Source organism: Oncorhynchus kisutch, linkage group LG27 (assembly GCF_002021735.2).
Source record: "Oncorhynchus kisutch isolate 150728-3 linkage group LG27, Okis_V2, whole genome shotgun sequence".
NCBI classification, from domain to species: domain Eukaryota; kingdom Metazoa; phylum Chordata; class Actinopteri; order Salmoniformes; family Salmonidae; genus Oncorhynchus; species Oncorhynchus kisutch.
Genome location: NC_034200.2, coordinates 18,504,877 through 18,529,018, shown reverse-complemented (window position 1 = coordinate 18,529,018; position 24,142 = coordinate 18,504,877). Strand labels below are relative to the sequence as shown.

Genomic DNA, 24,142 nt, shown 5'->3' with positions numbered 1-24,142 from the left:
ACGGAGGGGAAACACAGTGTTGAAGAATGCCAGTTGGGCTGGGATTCGATCCTACGCATCCAGGGAGACCATGTATGTGCTGGAGTTAGCAGCCTTAACCATTCAACCATCATAGTCATTCTGAAGGGCTGGGTTGTGAGGTTTAGTCGTGGTTTTAATGTCAAGAAGCCAGAAGAGGTTGAATTTGGTTGGCTTTTATTCTATATGGTGTAATGTTTTATACCTGGACTGGAATTAAGAATGTCGAGGAAAGGAGAGAACACTTTTTCTTTCTGATTTAGATCATTTTGTGGTTTTGTGGGACTTTGGCGAGGTTTAATGGGCAGTTACTAGAGAATCAGTTTGTGGCGTCTTTTCAAAATGTCTCGTTGTTTATCGGTTTGGTGTCTGTTTTCTGTGTGAGCTGTATTCCTCTGGCTGAGGAGATTGTCACTGTTGTGTGTCACTTGTCAAATCAAATTTCAAATCAAATTGTATTTGTCACATGCTTTGTAAAAAAACAGGTGAAATGCTTACTTACGGGTCCTTCCCAACAATGCAGAGAGAAAGAAATAGAAATAATAGAAAAGTAACAACAATAAAACTAATAATAGGTACATAATGAGTAACAATAACTTGGCTATATACAAAAGGTACCCTAATATGAAAAAAATAGGCCACTGTCACTTTCAATTGTGAATGCTGTTTCTTCCAAGCTGCATCTGCATGCCAACCATTTGATCTCAATCAGTTGGATAGAGGGGGAGGGAGGAGGGTGGAGGAGGGTGGAGGAGAGGGGTGGCCGAGACGTGCCGACTGGCATGTGGGCCAGTCTCAGATTCCTGCCATGCCGTCACATTTCTCCCTCCTCTACCCCCATGTCCCCACGCCAGGGCATGTCAGGAACCTGTCCCTGACAAAAATAATGTCAAAGACTCCAGCCACCCAAGTCATAGACTGTTCTCTCTTTTACCGCACGGCAAGTCTGGAACCAACAGGACCCTGAACAGCTTCTATCCCCAAGCTACTGTATTAGACTGCTAAATAGTTAGTCCTATCTGAACTGACCCTTTTTGAACAAAAAATGTTCTCATCACATACGCTGCTGCTACTGTAGGTCACTTTATTCCTAGTTATTAAAAAAAAAATAACTAGGAAAGTCTGTTAAGAACAAATATTTATTTTCAATGACGGCCTAGGAAGAGTGGGTTAACTGCCTTGTTCAGGGGCAGAAGGACAGATTTTTACCTTGTTGGCTCGGGGATTCGATCGCGCAACCTTTCGGTTACTGGCCCAACGCTCTAACCACTAGGCTACCTGCCGCCTGGTTATATGTAGTTATCTACCTCAATTACCTCATACGCCTGCATATTGACTCCCTACTGGTACCTAGGTAGGCCTTTGTTGTTTTAGGGTATTAAAAATTGAAACGTTTATTTGAGCCAATGTGTTTAGGCAGATGTTGCATTTGGAGGATGCATTTTATTGAAATGTTTTCAATTGGCTACTTGTCGGGACATACTTGATGATGTCATAAAAAAAAAGAGCTCCGGCCCCCCAAGAAAATAGCGCCATACTACTGGATGGGTTTTTTTGGGCGCCAGAGCTCTTTTTATTTCTTATGACATCATCAAAACGCATCCTCCAAATGCAATGTCTGCCGATGCCTAAACATATTGGCTCAAATAAACGTTTCCATTTTTAATGCCCTCAAACACCATCACTGTCATTCGTGAATGATAATCCTTCCAAGCTGCACCTACATGCCAACCATTTGATCTTCATGAATGATGTAAGTAACCTACTGTATTTTCCACATATTTTGCCTAGTGGTGCGCACTTTTGAGATTTGGCGCAAAAATAGTTAATTCATTCTAAAATGTACAAGATTAAATTACGTAATTTTGGTCTAACAGTAATGTTATACCATGCTATTATATTCGGTTTGTTATGTAGAATAACAATCATTAAATGATGTTGCGAGACATTTATTCAGCTTTGATCTAAACTTTATTAAACAAGCATCATTGCATTCTAAGAAGTTGCAGGAGGCTCACTCCACTGCAGTCCTGCAGCGCAACACCCCTAATCCAATCCCAAAGCGTGTGAACTAACATTTCCCCGCTCCTCCTCAGCAGTTCAAGTCCCATTCACAGGGTCTATTGATAGTAACCTCTCTGCTCTCAGCCAAAACTTTTTCTTGTTTCTGTTTTTAGGTCTGACGGTCTGCAGCCTACATTTTGTTTGTGTGTACAGGTTATCATTTTTTAGTTCCCTATGCATCCTGTAGCATAGTGGGTGGAAGTGTTCTCTGATTAGCATTGAGATCCACGATATATGGAGGTCAGAACAGGGCATTTGCCAACAGGGTTAAGACATGAGCTGTAAGATTTCTCACAAATCATTGACTTCAAGAATTCCACGCATTCCTTTTGCTTCTGTACTCAAATCTTTGCGCACTTATCTACGTAGGCTACTTGTTGAAAGCAGAGTTTCTGACCAGCACTTGGGAGCGTTCTTCTGTAATGGCGTTAACGTGTTGACGAGTCTCCGACTCCTCAGCCAAGCATTTGGCTAGGCTTTGATATCTTTGTTAGCATACTGTAGCTCTGCTTCATGCAAAGAGAGAGGAGGGGAGACAGAGAACTTGAATGCCAATCACAAAAGCCTGCTGGGGTTTTGAAGGCTCGATAGGAACCTTGACTAGTGTGGACCTGCCTTTTATCCTTTTCAACTCTGTGTAACACACTGTAAGAACTACTTTAGAGTTACTATGTTCGATGTGCATACAGTGTATTTAGGTTTGAAAAGGAGACTGGTATCTAAAAGCAATGTCATCGAATAAGGCAAGGAAAAACATTCAATATCAAGGAAGGGTACTGCAAGGACTCCGTGATATACGTTTGAAAGTTTGTGGAAATATATCAACTTTTTTTTCCAGTCAATGCACACCAACCGAGTATCACAACCGCAATCACCATTCATTCACAAGAACACCATTTTGTCCAATACAGTAATCAAAACTAGTGATATGACATTTTTGGCTGATACCGATTCAGTTCTGAATTCAATATCAATATTTTTCTTGCCCCCCCCAAATTATACCGATAACCGATATTAAAATGTTTAGCAGCCCACAAGAGTTCTAGTACAGTTAAATAGTTAACACACACACATGGACGCAGCGGTCTAAGGCACTGCATCTCAGTGCAAGAGGTGTCACTACAGTCCCTGGTTCGAATCCAGGCTGTATCACATCCGGCCGTGATTGCGAGTCCCATAGGGTGGTCCACAATTGGCCCAGCGTCATCCGGGGTAGGCCATCATTGTAAAAAAGAATTTCTTCTTAACTGACTTGCCTAGTTAAATAAAGGTTACACACCACACTGACCAAAAAGTTATTTTGTTGGCATTTACGTATGTCCCCATTATCAGTAAAACATAATCAAAACCTATTTCTTTCACTTACTTGCTGTGCTGTTGTCGTTGTTCATTTGTTCAGTCATTTCATTCTCAACCAGGATTTCTATGGAACGCAGTTTGGGTCTTTGCTATGGAACGCCGTTTGGGTCTTTGCTATGGAACGCCGTTTGGGTCTTTGCTATGGAACGCCGTTTGGGTCTTTGCTATGGAACGCCGTTTGGGTCTTTGCTATGGAACGCCGTTTGGGTCTTTGCTATGGAACGCCGTTTGGGTCTTTGCTATGGAACGCCGTTTGGGTCTTTGCTATGGAACGCCGTTTGGGTCTTTGCTATGGAACGCCGTTTGGGTCTTTGCTATGGAACGCCGTTTGGGTCTTTGCTATGGAACGCCGTTTGGGTCTTTGCTATGGAACGCCGTTTGGGTCTTTGCTATGAAACGCCGTTTGGGTCTTTGCTATGGAACGCCGTTTGGGTCTTTGCTATGGAACGCCGTTTGGGTCTTTGCTATGGAACGCCGTTTGGGTCTTTGCTATGGAACGCCGTTTGGGTCTTTGCTATGGAACGCCGTTTGGGTCTTTGCTATGGAACGCCGTTTGGGTCTTTGCTATGGAACGCCGTTTGGGTCTTTGCTATGGAACACCGTTTGGGTCTTTGCTATGGAACGCCGTTTGGGTCTTTGCTATGGAACGCCGTTTGGGTCTTTGCTATGGAACGCCGTTTGGGTCTTTGCTATGGAACGCCGTTTGGGTCTTTGCGTGTCAAAAATATACTATTTGACATGTAAATAACACTATTTGACGTGTTAATTAAGCTTGTTGACCAATCAGGACCTGAATATGACTGCATGTCACATAATAATTTAATACGTTCATCATTTTTTTACGTAGTTATTACACATTGATTGCACTATACCTCGTATTTCATATGTCATAACGATTCATCGATACGTATGCTATGATGCTGGTAAAGTTGTCTCGTGCACCTACAGTGCTTGTCATAAAAGCTCATGGATGCAAACAATGTTCTTCCCCAAAAACATAGGGAAACAACAATCTGTTTCAGTAGCTATTGTTAGCTACCTAGTGATAGAGCTAGGTGTCATCATCTAAAATAACCCTAATATATAAGATAGGTCCGACCACCATTAATCAAATAAGAACTATCTATGTGAAGCTAGCCACAATAAGGATTAGCCTTCAAAATAAAGGTATGGCATAATTCTACTATTTGTATTCATTTGTATCACTGTCAATGACATACCTTTTATTTTGAAGGCAAACCGCAAATTCCACTATTGTGCCTAATCCTTATTGTGGCTAGTTTCACAACACATACTGGTCTGGTCGAGCCTCACTAGCCAGATGAAGCTAGCTGGCTGCTTATAACGTTAGCTTTGGGCAACAGGGTTAGGTAGCTGGCTAGCTGTTTATTTTCATCAACTGAAGTTCAATTTCAGTAGGCGAACAACAAGTGGAAATATATCAACTTTTTTTTCCCAATCAATGCACAACAACCGAGTATCACAACCGCAATGACCAATCATTCACAAGAACACCATTTTGTCCAATACAGTAATCAAAACTAGTGATGCACTGATATTACTTTTTTGGCTGACACCGATATTCAATATTTTTCTTGCCCCCCAAAATTATACCGATAACCGATATTAAAATGTTTAGCAGCCTTTAAGAGTTCTAGTACAGTTAAATAGTTCATCTGAAGGAGAGTCGGACCAAAATGCGGCGTGTAGATTGCGATCCATGTTTATTAAACTGAAGCAACACGAATCTAAATACAAACACTACAAAACAATAAACGTAACGAAAACCGAAACAGCCTAATACTGGTGCACATAAACACAGAACAAGGACATCAGGACACTAAGGACAATCACCCACGAAACACTCAAAGAATATGGCTGCCTAAATATGGTTCCCAATCAGAGACAACGATAAACACCTGCCTCTGATTGAGAACCACTTCAGACAGCCATAGACTTAACTAGAACACCCCACTAAGCTACAATCCCAATACCAACACACCACATACAAAAACCCATGCCACACCCTGGCCTGACCAAATAAATGAAGATAAACACAATATATTTCGACCAGGGCGTGACAGAACCCCCCTCCCTAAGGTGCGGACTCCCGGACGCACATCAAAACAATAGGGAGGGTCCGGGTGGGCGTCTGTCCATGGTGGCGGCTCCGGCGCGGGACGTGGACCCCACTCTATCAATGTCTTAGTCCCTCTTCCTCGCGTCCTAGGATAGTCCACCCTCGCCGCCGATCCATGGACTAGTAGTCCTCACCCAGAACCCCACTGGACTGAGGGGCAGCTCGGGACTGAGGGGCAGCTCGGGACTGAGGGGCAGCTCGGGACTGAGGGGCAGCTCGGGACTGAGGGGAAGCCCAGCACTGAGGGGAAGCCCAGCACTGAGAGGAAGCCTATCACTGAGAGGAAGCTCAGCACTGAGAGGTAGCTCAGGCAGGTAGTTGGATCCGGCAGATCCTGGCTGACTGGCGGATCTGGAAGAGTCTGGCTGACTGGCGGATCTGGAAGAGTCTGGTTGACTGGCGGATCTGGAAGAGTCTGGTTGACTGGCGGATCTGGAAGAGTCTGGTTGACTGGCGGATCTGGAAGAGTCTGGTTGACTGGCGGATCTGGAAGAGTCTGGTTGACTGGCGGATCTGGAAGAGTCTGGTTGACTGGCGGATCTGGAAGAGTCTGGTTGACTGGCAGATCTGGAAGAGTCTGGCTGACTGGCGGATCCTGGCAGACTGACGTATGTGGAAGAGTCTGGCTGACTGGCGGATCTGGAAGAGTCTGGCTAACTGGCGGATCTGGAAGAGTCTGGCTGACTGGCGGATCTGGAAGAGTCTGGCTGACTGGCGGATCTGGAAGAGTCTGGCTGACTGGCGGATCTGGAAGTGTCTGGTTGACTGGCGGATCTGGAAGAGTCTGGTTGACTGGCGGATCTGGAAGAGTCTGGTTGACTGGCGGATCTGGAAGAGTCTGGTTGACTGGCGGATCTGGAAGAGTCTGGTTGACTGGCGGATCTGGAAGAGTCTGGTTGACTGGCGGATCTGGAAGAGTCTGGCTGACTGGCGGATCTGGAAGAGTCTGGCTGACTGGCGGATCTGGAGGACTCTGGCTGACTGGCGGATCTGGAAGAGTCTGGCTGACTGGCGGATCTGGAAGAGTCTGGCTGACTGGCGGATCTGGAAGAGTCTGGCTGAATGGCAGATCTGGAAGAGTCTGGCTGAATGGCAGATCTGGAAGAGTCTGGCTGACTGGCGGATCCTGGCAGACTGACGGATCTGGCTGCTCCATGCTGACTGGCAGCTCTGGCTGCTCCATGCTGACTGGCAGCTCTGGCTGCTCCATGCAGACTGGCAGCTCTGGCGGCTTCTTGCAGACTGGCAGCTCTGGTGGCTTCTTGCAGACTGGCAGCTCTGGCGGCTTCTTGCAGACAGGCAGCTCCGGCGGCTTCTTGCAGACTGGCAGCTCTGGCGGCTCCATGCAGACCGGCAGCTCTGGCAGCTCCTTGCAGACTGGCAGCTCCTTGCAGACTGACATCTCTGGCTGCTCCATGCAGACTGGCATCTCTGGCTGCTCCATGCAGACTGACAGCTCCTTGCAGACTGACAGCTCTGGCTGCTCCATGCAGACTGGCTGCTCTGGCTGCTCCATGCAGACTAACATCTCAGGCTGCTCCATGCAGACTGACAGATCTGGCTGCTCCATGCAGACTGACAGCTCTGGCTGCTCCATGCAGACTGACAGCTCTGGCTGCTCCATGCAGACTGACAGCTCAGGCTGCTCCATGCAGACTGACAGCTCAGGCTGCTCCATGCAGGCTGGCAGCTCTGGCTGCGCTGAACAGGCAGGAGACTCCAGCAGCGCTGTAGAGGAGGAAGGCTCTGGCAGCGCTGAACAGGCGGGAGACTCCGGCAGCGCAGGAGAGGAGGAAGGCTCTGGCTGCGCTAAACAGGCGGGAGACTCCAGCAGCGCTGTAGAGGAGGAAGGCTCTGACTGCGGTGAACAGGCGGGAGACTCCGGCAGTGCAGGAGAGGAGAAAGGCTCCGGCAGCGCTGAACAGGTGGGAGGCTCCGGCAGCGCAGGAGAGGAGGAAGGCTCGGGCAGCGCTGAACAGGCGGGAGACTCCGGCAGCGCAGGAGAGGAGAAAGGCTCCGGCAGCGCTGGAGAGGCGAGGCGCACTGTAGACCTGATGCGTGGTGCTGGCACTGGTGAGGACACGCACAGGAAGCCTGGTGCGGGGAGCTGCCACCGGAGGGCTGGTGCGTGGAGGTGATACTGGATAGACCGGACCGTGCAGGCGCACTGGAGCTCTTGAGCACAGAGCCTGTCCAACCTTACCTGGTTGAATGCTCTCGGTCTCCCTGCCAGTGCGGCGAGGTGGAATAGCCCGCACTGGGCTATGTAGGCGAACCGTAGACACCGAGCGCAAGGCTGGTGCCATGTAAGCCGGCCCAAGGAGACGCACTGGAGACCAGATGCGTAGAGCCGGCTTCATGGCACTTGGCTCGATGCTCACTCTAGCCCGGCCGATACGCGGAGCTGGAATGTACCGCACCGGGCTATGCACCCACACTGGAGACACCGTGCGCACCACAGCATAACACGGTGCCTGCCCGGTCTCTCTAGCCCCCCGGTAAGCACAGGGAGTTTGCGTAGGTCTCCTACCTGGCGTAGCCATACTCCCTGTGAGCCCCCCCCCCCCCAATACATTTTTGGGGCTGACTCTCAGGCTTCCATCCGCGTCGCCGTGCTGCCCCCTCATACCAGCGCCTCTCCGCTTTCTTCGCCTCCAGTTCTTCTTTGGGGCGTCGATATTCTCCTGGCTGAGCCCAGGGTCCTCTTCCGTGTAATTCGTCCTCCCATGTCCAGTACTCCTCTTTACGCTGCTCCTGCTGCCTTTCACCACGCGCTTGGTCCTGTTGTAGTGGGTGATTCTGTAACGGTTTTCTTCATCTGAAGGAGAGTCGGACCAAAATGCGGCGTGTAGATTGCGATCCATGTTTATTAAACTGAAGCAACACGAATCTAAATACAAACACTACAAAACAATAAACGTAACGAAAACCGAAACAGCCTAATACTGGTGCACATAAACACAGAACAAGGACATCAGGACACTAAGGACAATCACCCACGAAACACTCAAAGAATATGGCTGCCTAAATATGGTTCCCAATCAGAGACAACGATAAACACCTGCCTCTGATTGAGAACCACTTCAGACAGCCATAGACTTAACTAGAACACCCCACTAAGCTACAATCCCAATACCAACACACCACATACAAAAACCCATGCCACACCCTGGCCTGACCAAATAAATGAAGATAAACACAATATATTTCCGCCAGGGCATGACACACACACACATGGACGCAGCGGTCTAAGCTAATACTTACTCACAAGGATTCCTAAATCTTTGCTAAGATGAATGAAAATTACTGTAGTTTCTACTGGTCATTGTTTTCAGGCTGGTTGTATTGGTGCTAGCTAGGTACCAAGCTAAAGCTAGCTACACCAGAAGTTGCGGTTGAACAAATTATGCTTTATTACCAATGCGGTATTGAAAACACATTGTTCGTGGCCGGTGTTTGCAAACTTTTTTGTACAGATTTGACAGTGCTACTGTATCTTTTTTGACATGCAAAGACCCAAACGGCATTCCATAATATGTATGTTGTGAAGCTAATAGCAGTGACGCTATTACTGTGTAACTCCGGTAGGGCAACATCTGAAAAATAGCGTACTTGGTAGTGTGTTCCGGTGCTTGACCAGTCGGCGAAAGCCAACGTCATCCACGACAGAGAACGGTTGATTATCAAGGGCAATGAATTCCATTATCTTGGCTTTAATGGATTTCGCCTTTGAGTTGTCTCGCTGAAATGTTCTTACTCTCTCAAATGACTGCTTGACTTGTTGACTGCTCGATCCACACAGCACACATTGTGGGCTAGTTTAGGAATGCTGTGTTGCACGTGTAGCGCAACATTTTACGTGGCGTCATTACATCTACCTACGTTATATAGGTATGCACGTCAGCTTTGACATCGGCTTTGCACATCGGCGTTAAACTAGACATTGGCCGATACTGATGTTGGCATTTTTAGCTAATATTAGCTGATTCCGATATGCTCACCGATATATCATGCATCCCTAATCAAAACAAATAAGAAACTGGGTAGCCAATAAAAAAAAGTGAGTGCACGTAATTATCAGTCCAGTTTCTACCTCAATGTACCAGTCAAATGTCCCTCTATAGAGATGAGGCGACGATGATGATTGTAGCAGTTGTAGATTATGAGCAAAGTAGTTTGTAGAAGGTGGCGCTGGTGCCATGGAATCGAAAGTGGGGTACAAAAAAATCTGCACAGAACGTACAGAATAATCAATTATTCAGTCTCTTACTTTTATCAGTAACAAAAGTCTCAGTAACAACTTTTTTTTATGCACAGGTTGCGATAGCAAATGCAAAATATGCAAAACGTTCCGAAAAAAATTACCGGCGCTACAGCATCAGTTTCATAACATACATGCTTATGTGAATATCCTGACTGGTTTTAGATCGTAAATATTATTTACTCTTTTGTTATTCATCAAGACAGGAATATAATTTAGCTAGCATAAAGCTAACTCACCAGGATCCTCCGTTCAATGGAAAATACATCCTAATTCCATTCTGGTTCAGTCTACTCTGATTATCTAAGCACTTGATTCTTATGTACTAGTAAATGTATACTTTACAACTTGGTTTCCAGTAAGTTATCCAAGTTATCAATGGTCAATATTTCTAGGTTTCTTTCTGGTGTACAGTTCACAGTTTGTGGGCGCTTTCTCCAAAGGAAAGAGGAAAAAATAGTGAGAAGAGAGCGACAGTAAAAGATATTGAGACTCTGAGGGTGGCCAACAAACTCCCAACCCATACAATTAATGTAAAGAGTTAGGGATTGTCATAAATAACATGGGCTACATCTACAAAAAGCAGACAGTTTTAAAGCAGGACCTTTTTTTTGTTAATTTAATGATACAGTTTTCATGCAGTATGTAAAGCTAATGTTTGCATACTCTTTTCCATTTCTCACTCATGGTTTAGGATCTCTGCCAATAATAAAATATTTTGGAAATAATTTCCTTTTAAAGCCTTAAAATTAAATCTCCTATTTAGGTGACTTTGAGCGGTTCTGGACTGGTTCCGACCAACATTTTTGTGTCATCAATTATCAACATCAATTATTGTGGACTCCGTGACGGCTCTGGTTGTCCCGCTTCATATGCCATCCTCACCTATTATCTGACATGGAGTATGGGAAATATAACACCTCATATGCATAGAGAGCGACACATCACATTTTGTGGCCTATCCAGACAAAGGATCAAACTTCCCTGGCTGTGAACCTCGCAGCCCTGCTTACAATACGGCATATCAAATCAAATGTAATATGTCACATGCACCAAATACAACAAGTGTATCACCTTACAGTGAAATGCTTACTTACGAGCCCCTAAACGACAGTGCAGTTTAAAAAAATACTGATAAAAGTAACAAGTAATTAAAGAGGAGCAGTAAAAAATAAGACCGAATCAATGTGCGGGTTAGTTAGCGGTATACAAAACTAATGGAGCGGGGTCAATGTAAATAGTCCGGTGGCCATTTGATTAATGGTTCAGCAGTCTTAAGGCTTGGGGATAGAAGCTGTTAAGGAGCCTTTTGGTCCTAGACTTGGCTCTCTGGTACTGGTTGCCATGCGGTAGCAGAGAAAGCAATCTATGACTTAGGTGATTGGAGTCTCTGACAATTTTTTGGACTTTCCTCTGACACTGCCTATTATATAGGTCCTGGATCGCAGGAAGCTTGGCGCTACCTCTGCAGCTCCTAACGGTCAGATGCCGAGCAGTTGCCATACCAGGCGGTGATGCAACCGGTCAGGATGCTCTTGATGGTGCAGCTGTAGAACTTTTTGAGGATCTGAGGGGAAAAATGTGTTGTTGTGCCCACTTCATGACTGTCTTGGTGTGTTTGGACCATGATAGTTTGTTGGTGATGTGGACACCTAGGAACTTGCAACTCTCGACCCGCTCCACTACAGCCCCATCGATGTTAATGGGGGCCTGTTCGGCTGGCATTTCCTGTAGTCCACGATCAGCTCCTTCGTCTTGCTCACATTGAGGGAGAGGTTGTTGTCCTGGCACCACACTGCCAGATCTCTGACCTCCTCCCTATAGGCTGTCTCATTGTTGTCGGTGATCAGGCCTACCACTGTTGTGTTGTCAGCAAACTTAATGATGGTGTTGGAGTCGTGTTTGGCCTCGCAGTTGTTGGTGAACAAGGAGTACAGGAGGGGACTAAGTACACACCCCTGAGGGGCCCAAGTGTTGAGGATCAGAGTGGCAGACGTGTTGTTGCCTACCCTCACCACCTGGAGACGGTCCGTCAGGAAGTCCAGGATCCAGTTGCAGAGGGAGGTGTTTAGTCCCAGGGTCCATAGTTTAGTGATGAGCTTCATGGGCACTATGGTGTTGAACACTGAGCTGTAGTCAATGAACAGCATTCTCACATAGGTGTTCCTTTTGTCCAGGTGGGAAATTGCAGTGTGGAGTGCGATTGAGATTGCATAATTTGTGGATCTGTTGGGGCGGTATGCGAATTGGAGTGGGTCTAGGGCATCCGGGAATGCTGTTGATGTGAGCAGCAAGTAATTAGCAGCCTTTCAAAGCACTTCATGGCTATCAACATGAGTGCTACAGGGCGTTAATAATTTACACGTCCTGGTAATCCATCTGGCCCCGTGGCTTTGTGAATGTTGAGGTCTTGCTCACATTGGCTACCGAGAGCGTTATCACACTGTCGTCCAGAACAGCTGGTGCTCTCATGCATCAGTGTTGCTTGCCTTGAAGCGAGCATAAACGGCATTTAGCTCGTCTGATAGGTTCGCATCACTGGGCATCTCGCGTCTGGGTTTCCCTTTGTAGTCCATAATAGTTTTCAAGCCCTGCCTCATCCGACGAGCGTCAGAGCCGGTGTAGTACGATTCAATCTTAATCCTGTATTGACCCTTTGCTTGTTTTTATGATTCGTCTGAGGGCATAGCGGGATTTCGTATAAGCGTCCGGATTAGTGTCCCTTCCTTGAAAGCAGTAGCTCTAGCCTTTAGCTCAATACGGATGTTGCCTGTAATCCATGGCTTCTGGTTGGGATATGTACGTACGGTCACTGTGGGGACGACGGCGTCGATGCACTTATTGATGAAGCCGGTGACTGAGGTGCTATACTCCTCAATGCCATCGGATGAATCCCGGTACATATTCCAGTCTGTGCTAGCAAAACAGTCCTGGAGTGTAGCATCCGCGTCATCTGACCACTTCCATATTGAGCGAGTCACTAATACTTCCTGCTTTAGATTTTGCTTGTAAGCAGGAATCATGAGGATATAATTATTGTCAGATTTAGCAAATGGAGGGTGGGGGAGAGCTTTGTATGGATCTCTGTGTGGAGTTAAGGTGGTCTAGAGTTTTTTTCCCCCTCTGGTTGCACATGTTACGTGCTTGTAGAAATTAGGTAAGTTTGCCTGCATTAAAGTGCCCGGCCACTAGGCGCGCCATTTCTGGATGAGCATTTTCTTGTTTGCTTATGGCCTTTTTGAGTTGGTTGAGGGGAGTCTTAGTGCCAGCATCGGTCTGTGGTATGCAGATGAGAACTCTCTTGGTAGATAGTGTGGTCTACAGCTTATCTTAAGGGTCTCTACCTCAGGCGAGCAATACCTCGAGACTTCTTTAATATTAGACATCACGCACCAGTTGTTATTGACAAATAGACACACACCCCCACCCCTAGTCTTACCAGACTCTGTTCTGCTGGTGCATGGAAAATCCCGACAACTCTATAATATCCATGTTGTCGTTGGAATATAATTTGTACTGTGTACTTCAGCTTGTGTCCTCAAATGTGACTACACCTTAGTGTAGAAAAGTTATATTTTAATCTTTCTGGCAGTGTAAGCATTACTAGGTAATGTTTATGGCCCTCTCATGATAAATAATTACATCGGGGTATGCCTATTTCGGCAGAAATCTACATTTTGATATTACATTTAACAAATCACAGAAGTGGGGGTGGGGGTGGTCAGGTGTGTTTGTTTACACTGCGATTGTCACGTGCCGTGTGGTCTGATGTCGTAAGTTCTAATTCCTAACTGGGCAAAGGCAATGTCAACCACCACAAAGACCGCTTTGACTGTTGGAAAAAGCAGCTTTTAATTCTATTCAATCGAAGCAACCCGCTCTTGAGCCCTGATGATGATGATGATGAGATAGGAACATTGAGTGTGGAAACATAGCCGTGAGGGCCTTAGAGATAGGGTAGTGTACACTGGGGGAAGGATAAGTCATCTTCATCATCAGGTGCTCTTGTGTAGCCTGTGTTGTCTGATGGTAGAGATATCGTGTCGGATGGCCGGGAGGGTGGGTGTCTCAGAAGCACCTGCAGCAGTTTCATCCACTCCACACAGGTCTTGTTGAGCCTTTGTAATATCCGACTGTTGTATTTTACTGTACCATACATACTACACTGAACAAAAATATCAACGCAACTTGTAAAGTGTTGGTCCCATTTTTCATGAGCTAAAATAAAATATCCCAGAAATGTTCCATATGCACAAAAAGCTTATTTCTCTCAAGTGTTGTGCACAAATTTGTTTACATCCCTGTTAGTGAGCATTTTGCCTTTGCCAAGATGATCCATCCACCTGACAGGTGTGGCATATAAATAATCTGATTAAACAGCATGATCATTACACAGGTGCTCCTTGTGCTGGGGACTATAAAAGGCCACTCTAAAATGTGCAGTTTTGTCACACAACACAATGTCACAGATTTCTCAAGTTTTGAGGGAGCGTGCAATTGGCATGCTGACTACAGGAATGTCCACCAGAGCTGTTGCCAGAGGATTTAATGTTAATTTCTCAACCATAAGCCACCTCCAACATCATTTTAGAGAATTTAGCAGTATTTCCAACGGCCTCACAATCATAGACCACGTGTAACCACGCGAGCCCAGGACCTCCACATCCGGATTCTTTACCTACGGGATTGTCTGAGACCAGCCACCCTGGACAGCTGAAGAAACTGTGGGTTTCCACAAAGAATTTCTGCACAAAATACCCAGTCATAAACCATCTCAGGGAAGCCAGTCTGCATGCTCGTCATCCTCATCTGCAGTTTGGCGTCGTAACCGACTTCAGTGAGCAAATGCTCACCTTTCATCGCCACTGGCTAGAGAAATGTGCTCTTCATGGATGAATCCCGGTTTGAACTGTACTGAGCAGATGGCAGACAGCGTGTATGGCGTTGTGTGGGTGAGCAGTTTGCTGATGTTAATGTTGTAAACAGAGTGCCCCATGGTGGCAGTGGGGTTACGGTATTGGCAGGCATAAGCTACGGACAATGAACACAATTGCATTTTGTCAATGGAAATTTGAATACACAAAGATACCGTGATGAGTTCCTGAGGCCTGTTGTCGTGTCATTCATCCACAGCCGTCACCTCATGTTTCATTATGATAATGCACAGTCCCATGTCGCAAGGATCTATACACAATTCCTGGAAGCTCAACATTTCCCAGCCTGCATACTCACCAGATGTCACCCATTGAGCATGTTTGGGATGCTCTGGATTGATGTGTACGACAGCACGTTCCAATTCCGGCCAATATCCATGGTTGCATTTTGCATCTTTGTATTTTTGCTAGTGGTTAGTGGACCAAGGCCCAGGAAACCACAGCGTTTTGAACCAACCACATCTAATGCCAGAATCCATTAACAATATGGTTGTTTGTAGCCCTCTGTTTCACACTGATCTGCTCTTTGTGCTAATATTGTTTTCAGCTCTTCCATGTGGCCTACATCCTCATCAAGTTTGCCAACGCCCCTCGACCTGACCTATGGGTCCTGGAGCGCTCCCTGGACCATGGGAAAACGTATGCTCCATGGCAGTACTTTGCTCGTAAGTATGACTGTTTTATTTTCCCATTCACACGTCTGTTGTGCTGGTGCTTCTCAAGGCTCTTGGTTGGGTCTGGTAGTCAGCTTTTGCAGGACTTCAAAACTGTTGAAACAGTTGAAAACTGTGTTGATATAAGAGTTAACCTGTCGTCCGGTATATGTTGAGATTGTGTTGCTGCTTAATGCAGCCTAGAGGGAATTGACAAACATTATAGATTGTGATAAAATACCTTCGAAGTGAAAAGGATTTGTGAAGTCCAATGATGTACTGTAATCCTAATGCTTACCATAAGTGCAAAGAGCTTGGTTTATAAGTAACTTATGATCCAGTCAGTAGGCCTTCCCTCTCCAATATACTGTACCTCCCCATAGACCAGCCTGCTCTTAAAGTGAAGACATTCTCAGTCCCTGTGAGGCACCTTTCCAGCAGAAACAGCTGTGCCTTAGATCTCCTTTTGAATTTCAGTTGAGGCTTTTCTTTGTCTTCTCCTAAATCTCTCCGTCTCTCGATCTCTTGAACTCTCTCTCTTAATGTGTCTCTGGAAAATTTATACATTCCTGGCTCTCAATATTTTATGGTCTTTGATCAAATAAATGGCACCAATATTTTTTACTTTTCCGGGTATAACTCAGTCAGTGAGTAATACTGCTCAATGTCAAAGAGGGATAAACCGGATTGCATTTATTATACACTACCGTTCAAAAGTTTGGGGTCACTTAGAAAAGCACACTTTGTTGTCCATTAAAAAAACATAACATTCATCAGAAATACAGTGTAGACATTGTTAATGTAGTAAATGACTATAGTAGCTGGAAACGGCAGATTTTTTAAAATGGAATATCTACATAGGCGTACAGAGGCCCATTATCACCAACCATCACTCCTGTGTTCCAATGGCACGTTGTGTTAGCTAATCCAAGTTTATCATTTTAAAATGCTAATTCATCATTAGAACACCCTTTTGCAACTATGTTAGCACAGCTGAAAACTGTTGTCCTGATTTAAGAGGCAATAAAACTGGCCTTAAGACTAGTTGAGTATCTGGAGCATCAGCATTTGTGGGTTCGATTACAGGCTCAAAATGGCCAGGAACAAAGTACTTTCTTCTGAACCTCGTCAGCCTATTCTTGTTCTGAGAAATGAGGGCTATTCCATGTGAGAAATTGGCAAGAAACTGATGATCTTGTACAGCGCTGTGTCATACTCCCTTCACAGAACAGCGCAAACTGGCCCTAACCAGAATAGAAAGAGGAGTGGGAGGCCTCGGTGCACAACTGAGCAAGAGGACAAGTACATTAGAGTGTCTAGTTTGAGAAACAGATGCCTCACAAGTCCTCAACTGGCAGCTTCATTTAATAGTACCTGCAAAACACCAGTCTCAACGTCAACAGTGAAGAGGCGACTCCAGGATGCTGGGCTTCTAGGCAGAGTTGCAAAGAAAAATCCATATCCCAGACTGGCCAGTAAAAAGAAAAGATTAAGATGGGCAAAAGAACACAGACACTGGAGAGAGGAAGATTGGAAAAAAGTGTTATGGACAGACGATTCTAAGTTTGAGGGGTTCGGATAACAAAGAAGAACATTAGTTAGACGCAGAAAAAATGAAAAGATGCTGGAGAAGTGCTTGATGCCATCTGTCAAGCATGGTGGAGGCAATGTGATGGTCTGGGGGTGCTTTGGTGGGGGTAAAGTGGGAGATTTGAACAAGGTAAAAGGAATCTTGAAGAAGGAAGGCTATCACTCCATTTTGCAACTCCATGCCATACCCTGTGGACGGCACTTAATTGGAGCCAATTTCCTACCACAACAGGACAATAACCCAAAGTACAGCTCCAAACTATGCAAGAACTAAGCAGTCAGCTGGTATTTTGTCTTTAATAGAGTGGCCAGCACAGTCACCAGATCCCAACTCTATTGAGCTGTTGTGGGAGCAGCTTGACCGTATGGTACATAAGAAGTGCCCATCAAGCCGATCCAACTCGTGGGAGGTGCTTCAGGAAGCATGGAGTGAAATCTCTTCAGATTACCTCAACAAACTGACAACTAGAATGCCAAAGGTCTGCAAGGCTGTAATTTCTGCAAAGGAAGGATTTTTTGACGAAAGCGAAGTTTAGAGGACACAATTATTATTTCATTATTTATAACCTTGTTCACGTCTTGACTATATGTCCTATTCATTTTGCAACTCATCTCATGTATGTTTTCATGGAAAACAAGGACATTTCTAAGTGACCCCAAACTTTTGAACAGTGGTGTGTATATTATGCTTGAGGTCGTCATGCAGTTTCCACACCAAGTTGTTGCTGTCTTGTCGATAAAGGAGATCAGATTGTCTTATCAGTGGACAGGGTAGGAATAGGTCAGATCACCTAGTATCCACATGTGGAAATCAGCAGTCAGTAGAAGCTTGTAAAGGAGGCTTAAACAATTGTTTTGCCAAATCTGATTTTGAAAAGAGGTTACTGTACTTACCATGACAGCAAGGTTGGGAGACGCCTCTGTAGCCACATGCATCGATAGGGCACAGGTTCAAATTGTGATTTAGTGAGACATGTGAACAGGGTAAAAGAGGACACCAAGACATTGATGAAGCATTGTTATGTACTGCTACAACAGAGTGCTAAAAAGGGCCAGGGGGCTACAGTAATGGAAATAATCAGAAGGATTTTAACGAAGTCTGTTAGAAACATAGCTTTACGGTTGGCCCATTATAAAGTGTTTGACATGTCATTCTGTTTGTTCTTTTCAGATTCTAAAAGGGAGTGCATTGAGAGGTTTGGCAAAGAACCAAATGGACGCGTAGTCCGAGATGATGACCAGATCTGCACCACAGAGTACTCTAAGATCGTTCCATTGGAGAACGGGGAGGTGAGAAACTCACTGAATGGGAACATAAGGTTGTCACAATATTGATGTGCCAAAAGACTACTACTTCTACAGAGTGATGGTGACATTTGTGTCTGAGTAATGTTGTTGTTGTCCAGATTGTGGTGTCCCTGGTCAACGGTCGCCCAGGCTCTAAGAACTTCACCTATTCCCCAGTGCTGAGAGATTTCACCAAGGCCACCAACATCCGCCTGCACTTCCTCAGGACCAGCACTCTGTTGGGGCACCTAATTACCAAGGCCCAGAGGGACCCCACTGTCACACGCAGGGTGAGTCACACAAAAGGCACCCAATTCAGTTAATTTCATTACAGTTCAGGTCAGTTCAATTCAATTTACTTCAACTTTACCACCCCCCTCAGGGGCAACCAGGAATGCGTCATCAACAGAGCACAAACCCACAATGACATGGTCTCACACCAACCTGTTCTGTTTAGCCTACCTTCTGCCTCATTGCCAAATGTGACAATATGTAGCCCCTCTCAGCACCTTTCTGCTGACACAAACACACTGACCTGATTCCTCTCTCGCTGCACATTCCTTCCTCCTGGTCGGGGCTCCCTGCCAGAGGTGTCTGTCCAGTCTTTACCAGGGTAATTCCCTCCACACACAGAGAGAGAATGTGAAGACTGGTCCAGACAGCTCCCTGGTGCTGCAGGAACACGCTTCCAGTAACACAGCCCAGTGTGGGACGACACACGCAGACAGACAGGCGCACACACGCACACGTTTTTAGAGCAAGTGTGTACAGTTAGGGTGTATATGAATCAAAAGGAACATGTTTATGCTCTCAGAGCAGTGCCCCAGAAGAAGACTAGGGTCCTGTAGAAGCTGGCTGAAACAGTGGGGAAGGGGATACCTAGTCAGTTGCACAACTGTATGCATTCAACTGAAATGTGTCTTCCGCATTTAACCCAACCCCTCTGAACCAGAGACGCGCAGGGCGTTGCTTTAATCAATATCCACGTCATTGCCCAGGGAACCGTTCTTGTTAAGGGTTAACTGCCTTGCTCAATCTGCCTTGCAGATTCTTCCACCTTGCCGGCTCGGGGATTCGAACCAGCGACCTTTTGGTTACTGGCCCAATGCTCTTAACCGATAGACTGCGTGCCGCCATATACTGTAGGCTACCTGCCGTTGATATACCTTAGGCACACCTGTGTAACTCCAGCTTCAATTATGCTAGTGAGTGTCTGTGGCCTAGGCTCTGACTCAAACCAAAGAACCCAATGTAACTCACCTCGGCTGCATTGGCAGACAATGTCTGGGTTTGTTTAGGTGAGGTTGATATGAGGTGTTTCGGATAGAGCAGATGGTTGTTGGTCTTGCTACAGTGTTCTGACGGTGTTGTTCCCTCTGCGTTGTTGCCAGTATTACTACAGCATCAAAGACATCAGTGTCGGGGGACGTTGCGTTTGTCACGGCCACGCGGAGGTGTGTGGGGGGCGTAACCAAGGCAAACCCAATCGGTGAGTAGTTTACTGCTTTCATACTTATAGCGCCCCCGTAGGCTTAAGAGGTTAAAGCCCATGTCCAATAGGCTACAGTATGAATGAATGAAAGATAACGGATTCAACTGTAAGTATAAACAACAACAGACAAGAATATGTTTCTGGAGAATGAAACAGTAAACAAAGAGGCAGGTAAAAACAAGTATGAAAGCATAAAAAAAAACAACAGAGGATTCATTGAGTAGTTCAGTATGACAAATTATGACTTTAGTTTATTCGTCATTTACAGTGGTGAATGGATGTGCTGTGGTTACCGGGTTGTAAAGCATATGGGGGATGAGGTTAACTGAAAAAAGTGTTGTTTTAACTTAAGAGCAGAGTGATAGCGTCTGTGTCTGAGGTTGAAAAGATAGCTCTGGATTTGATAGAAAGGAAATGACTTCATCTGTTTGTTTCCTGGCATTGCCATTGTGAAAGCCACCATGTTATTTTAGTTATCCTGATTAGTAGTGATTGTGATTGTGATGTAAACCATTGGCAAGAGGCCAAGATGATGTCCTTATAGAGTTGATGTATTCTATGGGCAATGAAAAACAATAAGGGTCGATGACATCATACTACAGTTTGACAGTGAATGATTGATCTAACCATAGTGGCTTCATTCACTTTGGAAGGGACTTTACTGTTTTACACCTTGCATCAAGGTCCATCTGAAATGGATCTAGATATGTTTTTGAGTCTTGAGTGAGCAGTCGCACGATGCTTCTTATTGATGATATACTGTAGGCTACTCCCTTTCTTCAATTGAAAGTCGTAAACATGAAAGAATGATGCAGGAAACCCAGTCTCTTTACTCCTCCTGTCTTTAGGCTCCAGTGCGAGTGCAAACACAAAACCTGTGGTGAGTCATGTGACCGCTGCTGTCCAGGGTTCAACCAGAAGCCATGGCGTGCTGCTTCAACAGACAGTCCCAACGAGTGCCAACGTGAGTACCACACTCCACCCTCCTCTCTTGGCCACCCTCGCCTTCCTCTCTTGGCTTTGTGCCAACGTGTTCCAAACCAAGCACAGCATGGTCGGGGGTTGGCATGAGAGTGTGAAAAGGGCAGGGGGGGGGCAAGAAATGCAATTTCAGAATGTGGGGGGACATGAAAGTTGCGACCTTGGAAAAGGGTATAACTGTTCTCTGCTTTCTCCTTTGTCATGAATGTGTTTCAAGAAAGTACAGCCCCAGAATGTCTTCATTAGGGTTCTCCCACCACCTCCTCTACCACATTAGCTTCAGTGCTTAATGCCCTGATATGGTGTTGGAACTAGGAAGACGCCGAAGCAAACTGTTAAGAGAATTACTCATGTGGTATGTGTGTGATGTACTGCACTGCATGCAGTCTACTGTAGCTAGCCCAGCGCCAATACTGCTGTCCTCTACACAGCCACTCAGTCAGTCCCAATGCCAGCTGGTTCCTAATTGCCCTGGCCTGTTGACAAGATTGTCCCTCCCTCCCGAGCCCAGAGTCGGAGATGGTGAAACTGGAGCCTGCAACTCTACAACCGCAGAACAAGAGAGAGAGAGATCCAAAGAGTGGAGAAGTCTGTAATCCAATCAGTGCAGTCACGTTTAGAACATGCACCCTGACCATTCAGAAACATTAACAAGGCAGATTGAGGAGGAGGAAGTAGAGGATGTACTGTCCTGTTAGGGTTGACTGAATACTGAGAGCCTTTCCAGTGACTTTATAGTCACACCACTCTCCTTTGGGAAGGGATAGTACGTAGATACACTGTAAGATATAAAATACAGAACTTGCTCTTACCTGTCTCCGTTTCATGTTTGTGTGTGTGTGTGTGTGTGTGTGTGTGTGTGTGTGTGTGTGTGTGTGTGTGTGTGTGTGTGCGCGCCTCTGCTTCATGTGTGTGTTTACTCGCTGACTGTTTCGGGGATTTCTCCCACAGCCTGCCAGTGCCATTCACATGCCACTGAGTGTTATTACGACCCAGAGGTGGAGCAGAGGAGAGCAAGTTTAGACACATTTGGCAGGTACGACGGCGGAGGAGTGTGCATCAACTGCCAGGTATGAAGCCCGTTACAAGTCCGAACGGTGTGTGTTTGTGTGTGTGTGTGTGTGTGTGTGTGTGTGTGTGTGTGTGTGTGTGTGTGTGTGTGTGTGTGTGTGTGTGTGTGTGAGACAAGCACCAAGACTGTTCATCATCTACATTTCGGATTTTATGTGTGACATGAATCATTGTAATTTGACATTATGTATGGTATGTATAGCATGTATGTGGGAGCATGTCTACACTAGAATAAGGGTAGTGTTCAGTAGGCACAAAACAGAAGCGAATGGAGTGAAACTAGGAGGTACTACCTGAACTTGTCCAATAAGAAACACTTGTTTTCGTTTGCCATCGCAAGACGTTTTGCTACGGTGTGCCCTAATAAACATGACCCAGATCTAGGAGCAGACATGGAGGTCTGTAATGGAAATGTCACTTCAGGTCCAAGTTATTGTACAAATGGTGGATATTCTCTGTATTAAGCTCCTTGTGCAATTGGCATGCAGAGATATCCCTCTCCGTGCAGGGGTTGGCATGTGTTCCAAATCAAACAAGATGTCAGCCAGTTCATTTTGACTAAATCTCCCAAGGCAAAGTATTTTTCCTCAACACCAATTATGAGATGCACACTTATTCTTTTGGACTAAAATACCCTTGTAGGAAGCATGTTGAAAAAGCCATCTTTCTAAATGACATGCTCAGTGTGAAAGAGGATAAGGTACTGGTGGTACCGCAAGCAGATGGATTAGCAACAGGAATGTCTGTTTGATTAGAAAACACCCGTTTTGCAGTTTGTCTTCTTGCCTGAGAGGAACCTTAGTTGCCACTAGGCAACCAAAACCTAGTGTCCCTCTGACCCAGTCACTCCATTGTTGTGTGGTGTTTGTCTGACTTCTCTGTGTGTTCCCCTCTCACTAGCACAACACAGGGGGAGTGAACTGTGAGCTTTGTGCGGATGGATTCTACAGACCCCATGGATCACCTCCAGAGTCTCACACTGGATGCATACGTGAGCTAGACCCTTTCTTCTCTTCTTCAAACTGTCTTTCTCAGTTTCTCCTTCCTCCCATGGCCTTCGTGTCTTCCTTTGTTCCTAAAGTGCCTTCTAATGATGACAACATATTTTTTATGATGTGAAAATATCATCTTTAGTTATATGTTACCAAACAGTATGGTTACTGGCAGAATTGTAGGCCTACATGTGCAGCGTTTTGTCGTGCAGTATAACAAATAGTTGGGGTACTAATGTTTAGTAAAGAGCTGCTGTAGCTTGCTTTCTGACCTAGGGATAATATGTGAGACCAAAATGGAAAAGAGACTTGACCCCAGAGACTTCGGTGTCGTTTGTATACAGAGTGGCACCAACCACTAGCTCTAGCCACTTGTCGTGTTGCTAAATTCGGCGCCACACTTGTTTACATTGCTAGCGTGGTACGTCGTTGGTTCTCCTCGCCACATACAGTGCCTTCAGAAAGTGGAATACGCCTTGACTTATTCCACATTTTGTTGTGTTACAGCCTGATTTCAAAATGGATTAAATATTAAAAAAATTCAACCATCTACACACAATAACCCATAATGACAAAGTGAAAACATGTTTTTGGAAATTTGTGCAAATTTACTGAAAATGTCATGTAGAAATATCTCATTTACATAAGTATTCACACCCCTTGAGTCAATACATGTCAGAATCACATTTGGTCTTTCTGGGTAAATCTCTTAAGAGTTTTGCACACCTGGATTGTACAATAACGCACTGTAAATAGCTGCCGGTTGTGTTTGTGCTTTGAGTGTGGATTAAATGAAAATGGTTGCCCTCAGGGCTTTGGAGAGACCAAAGAAGCTACAAATTAAATGAAGTAAGCTTAACAGCGGAAGGTGTTGACTTGGGAAAACACAGACAGTAAAAAGCTGGTTAGTTCCATCATCATTTTCTTTGATTGTTGTTGTATGTCTCAAGAGCAGTATTTTGGTGTGTTTGCGTATGTGTGTGGGCACATTTCTGTTTGCGTGCGTGTGTGCGTGTACAGCCTGCAGGTGTGATGCCAGGACTACTGCTGGTTGTGAGATGGGGACAGGACGTTGCCACTGCCGGCCAGAATTCACCGGAAACAACTGTGAACGCTGTGCAAACAGCTACTTCGGCTACCCGCAGTGCATCAGTATGTAACCTTTCCTCATTTCTGAGATGATCTACATATTACTTGTATAAATCGATTATTTGGCATAGGAAATCTGTTGTACCCAGAGAAATGAACAAACGAATGAATGAATAACAAGTAAGAAGCGGTAGAAGAGTGCCAGGCCCTT

At 45.5% G+C, this 24,142-nt stretch overlaps 1 protein-coding gene across 4 annotated transcripts in view; it reads left to right on the top strand.

The window, feature by feature from the left end:
• The window catches only part of LOC109872023 (laminin subunit alpha-3), a 104,682-nt gene that overhangs the window by 16,315 nt on the left and 64,225 nt on the right, over positions 1-24,142 (top strand). For all 4 annotated transcript variants that reach the window (XM_031807368.1, XM_031807367.1, XM_031807366.1 and 1 more), the window contains exons 3-10: positions 15,324-15,441; positions 18,191-18,309; positions 18,426-18,596; positions 19,698-19,795; positions 20,647-20,762; positions 21,731-21,849; positions 22,751-22,841; positions 23,863-23,994. In XM_031807368.1, the coding sequence (XP_031663228.1) occupies positions 15,324-15,441; positions 18,191-18,309; positions 18,426-18,596; positions 19,698-19,795; positions 20,647-20,762; positions 21,731-21,849; positions 22,751-22,841; positions 23,863-23,994 (964 nt within the window). The remainder of the gene's footprint in view (positions 1-15,323; positions 15,442-18,190; positions 18,310-18,425; positions 18,597-19,697; positions 19,796-20,646; positions 20,763-21,730; positions 21,850-22,750; positions 22,842-23,862; positions 23,995-24,142) is intronic.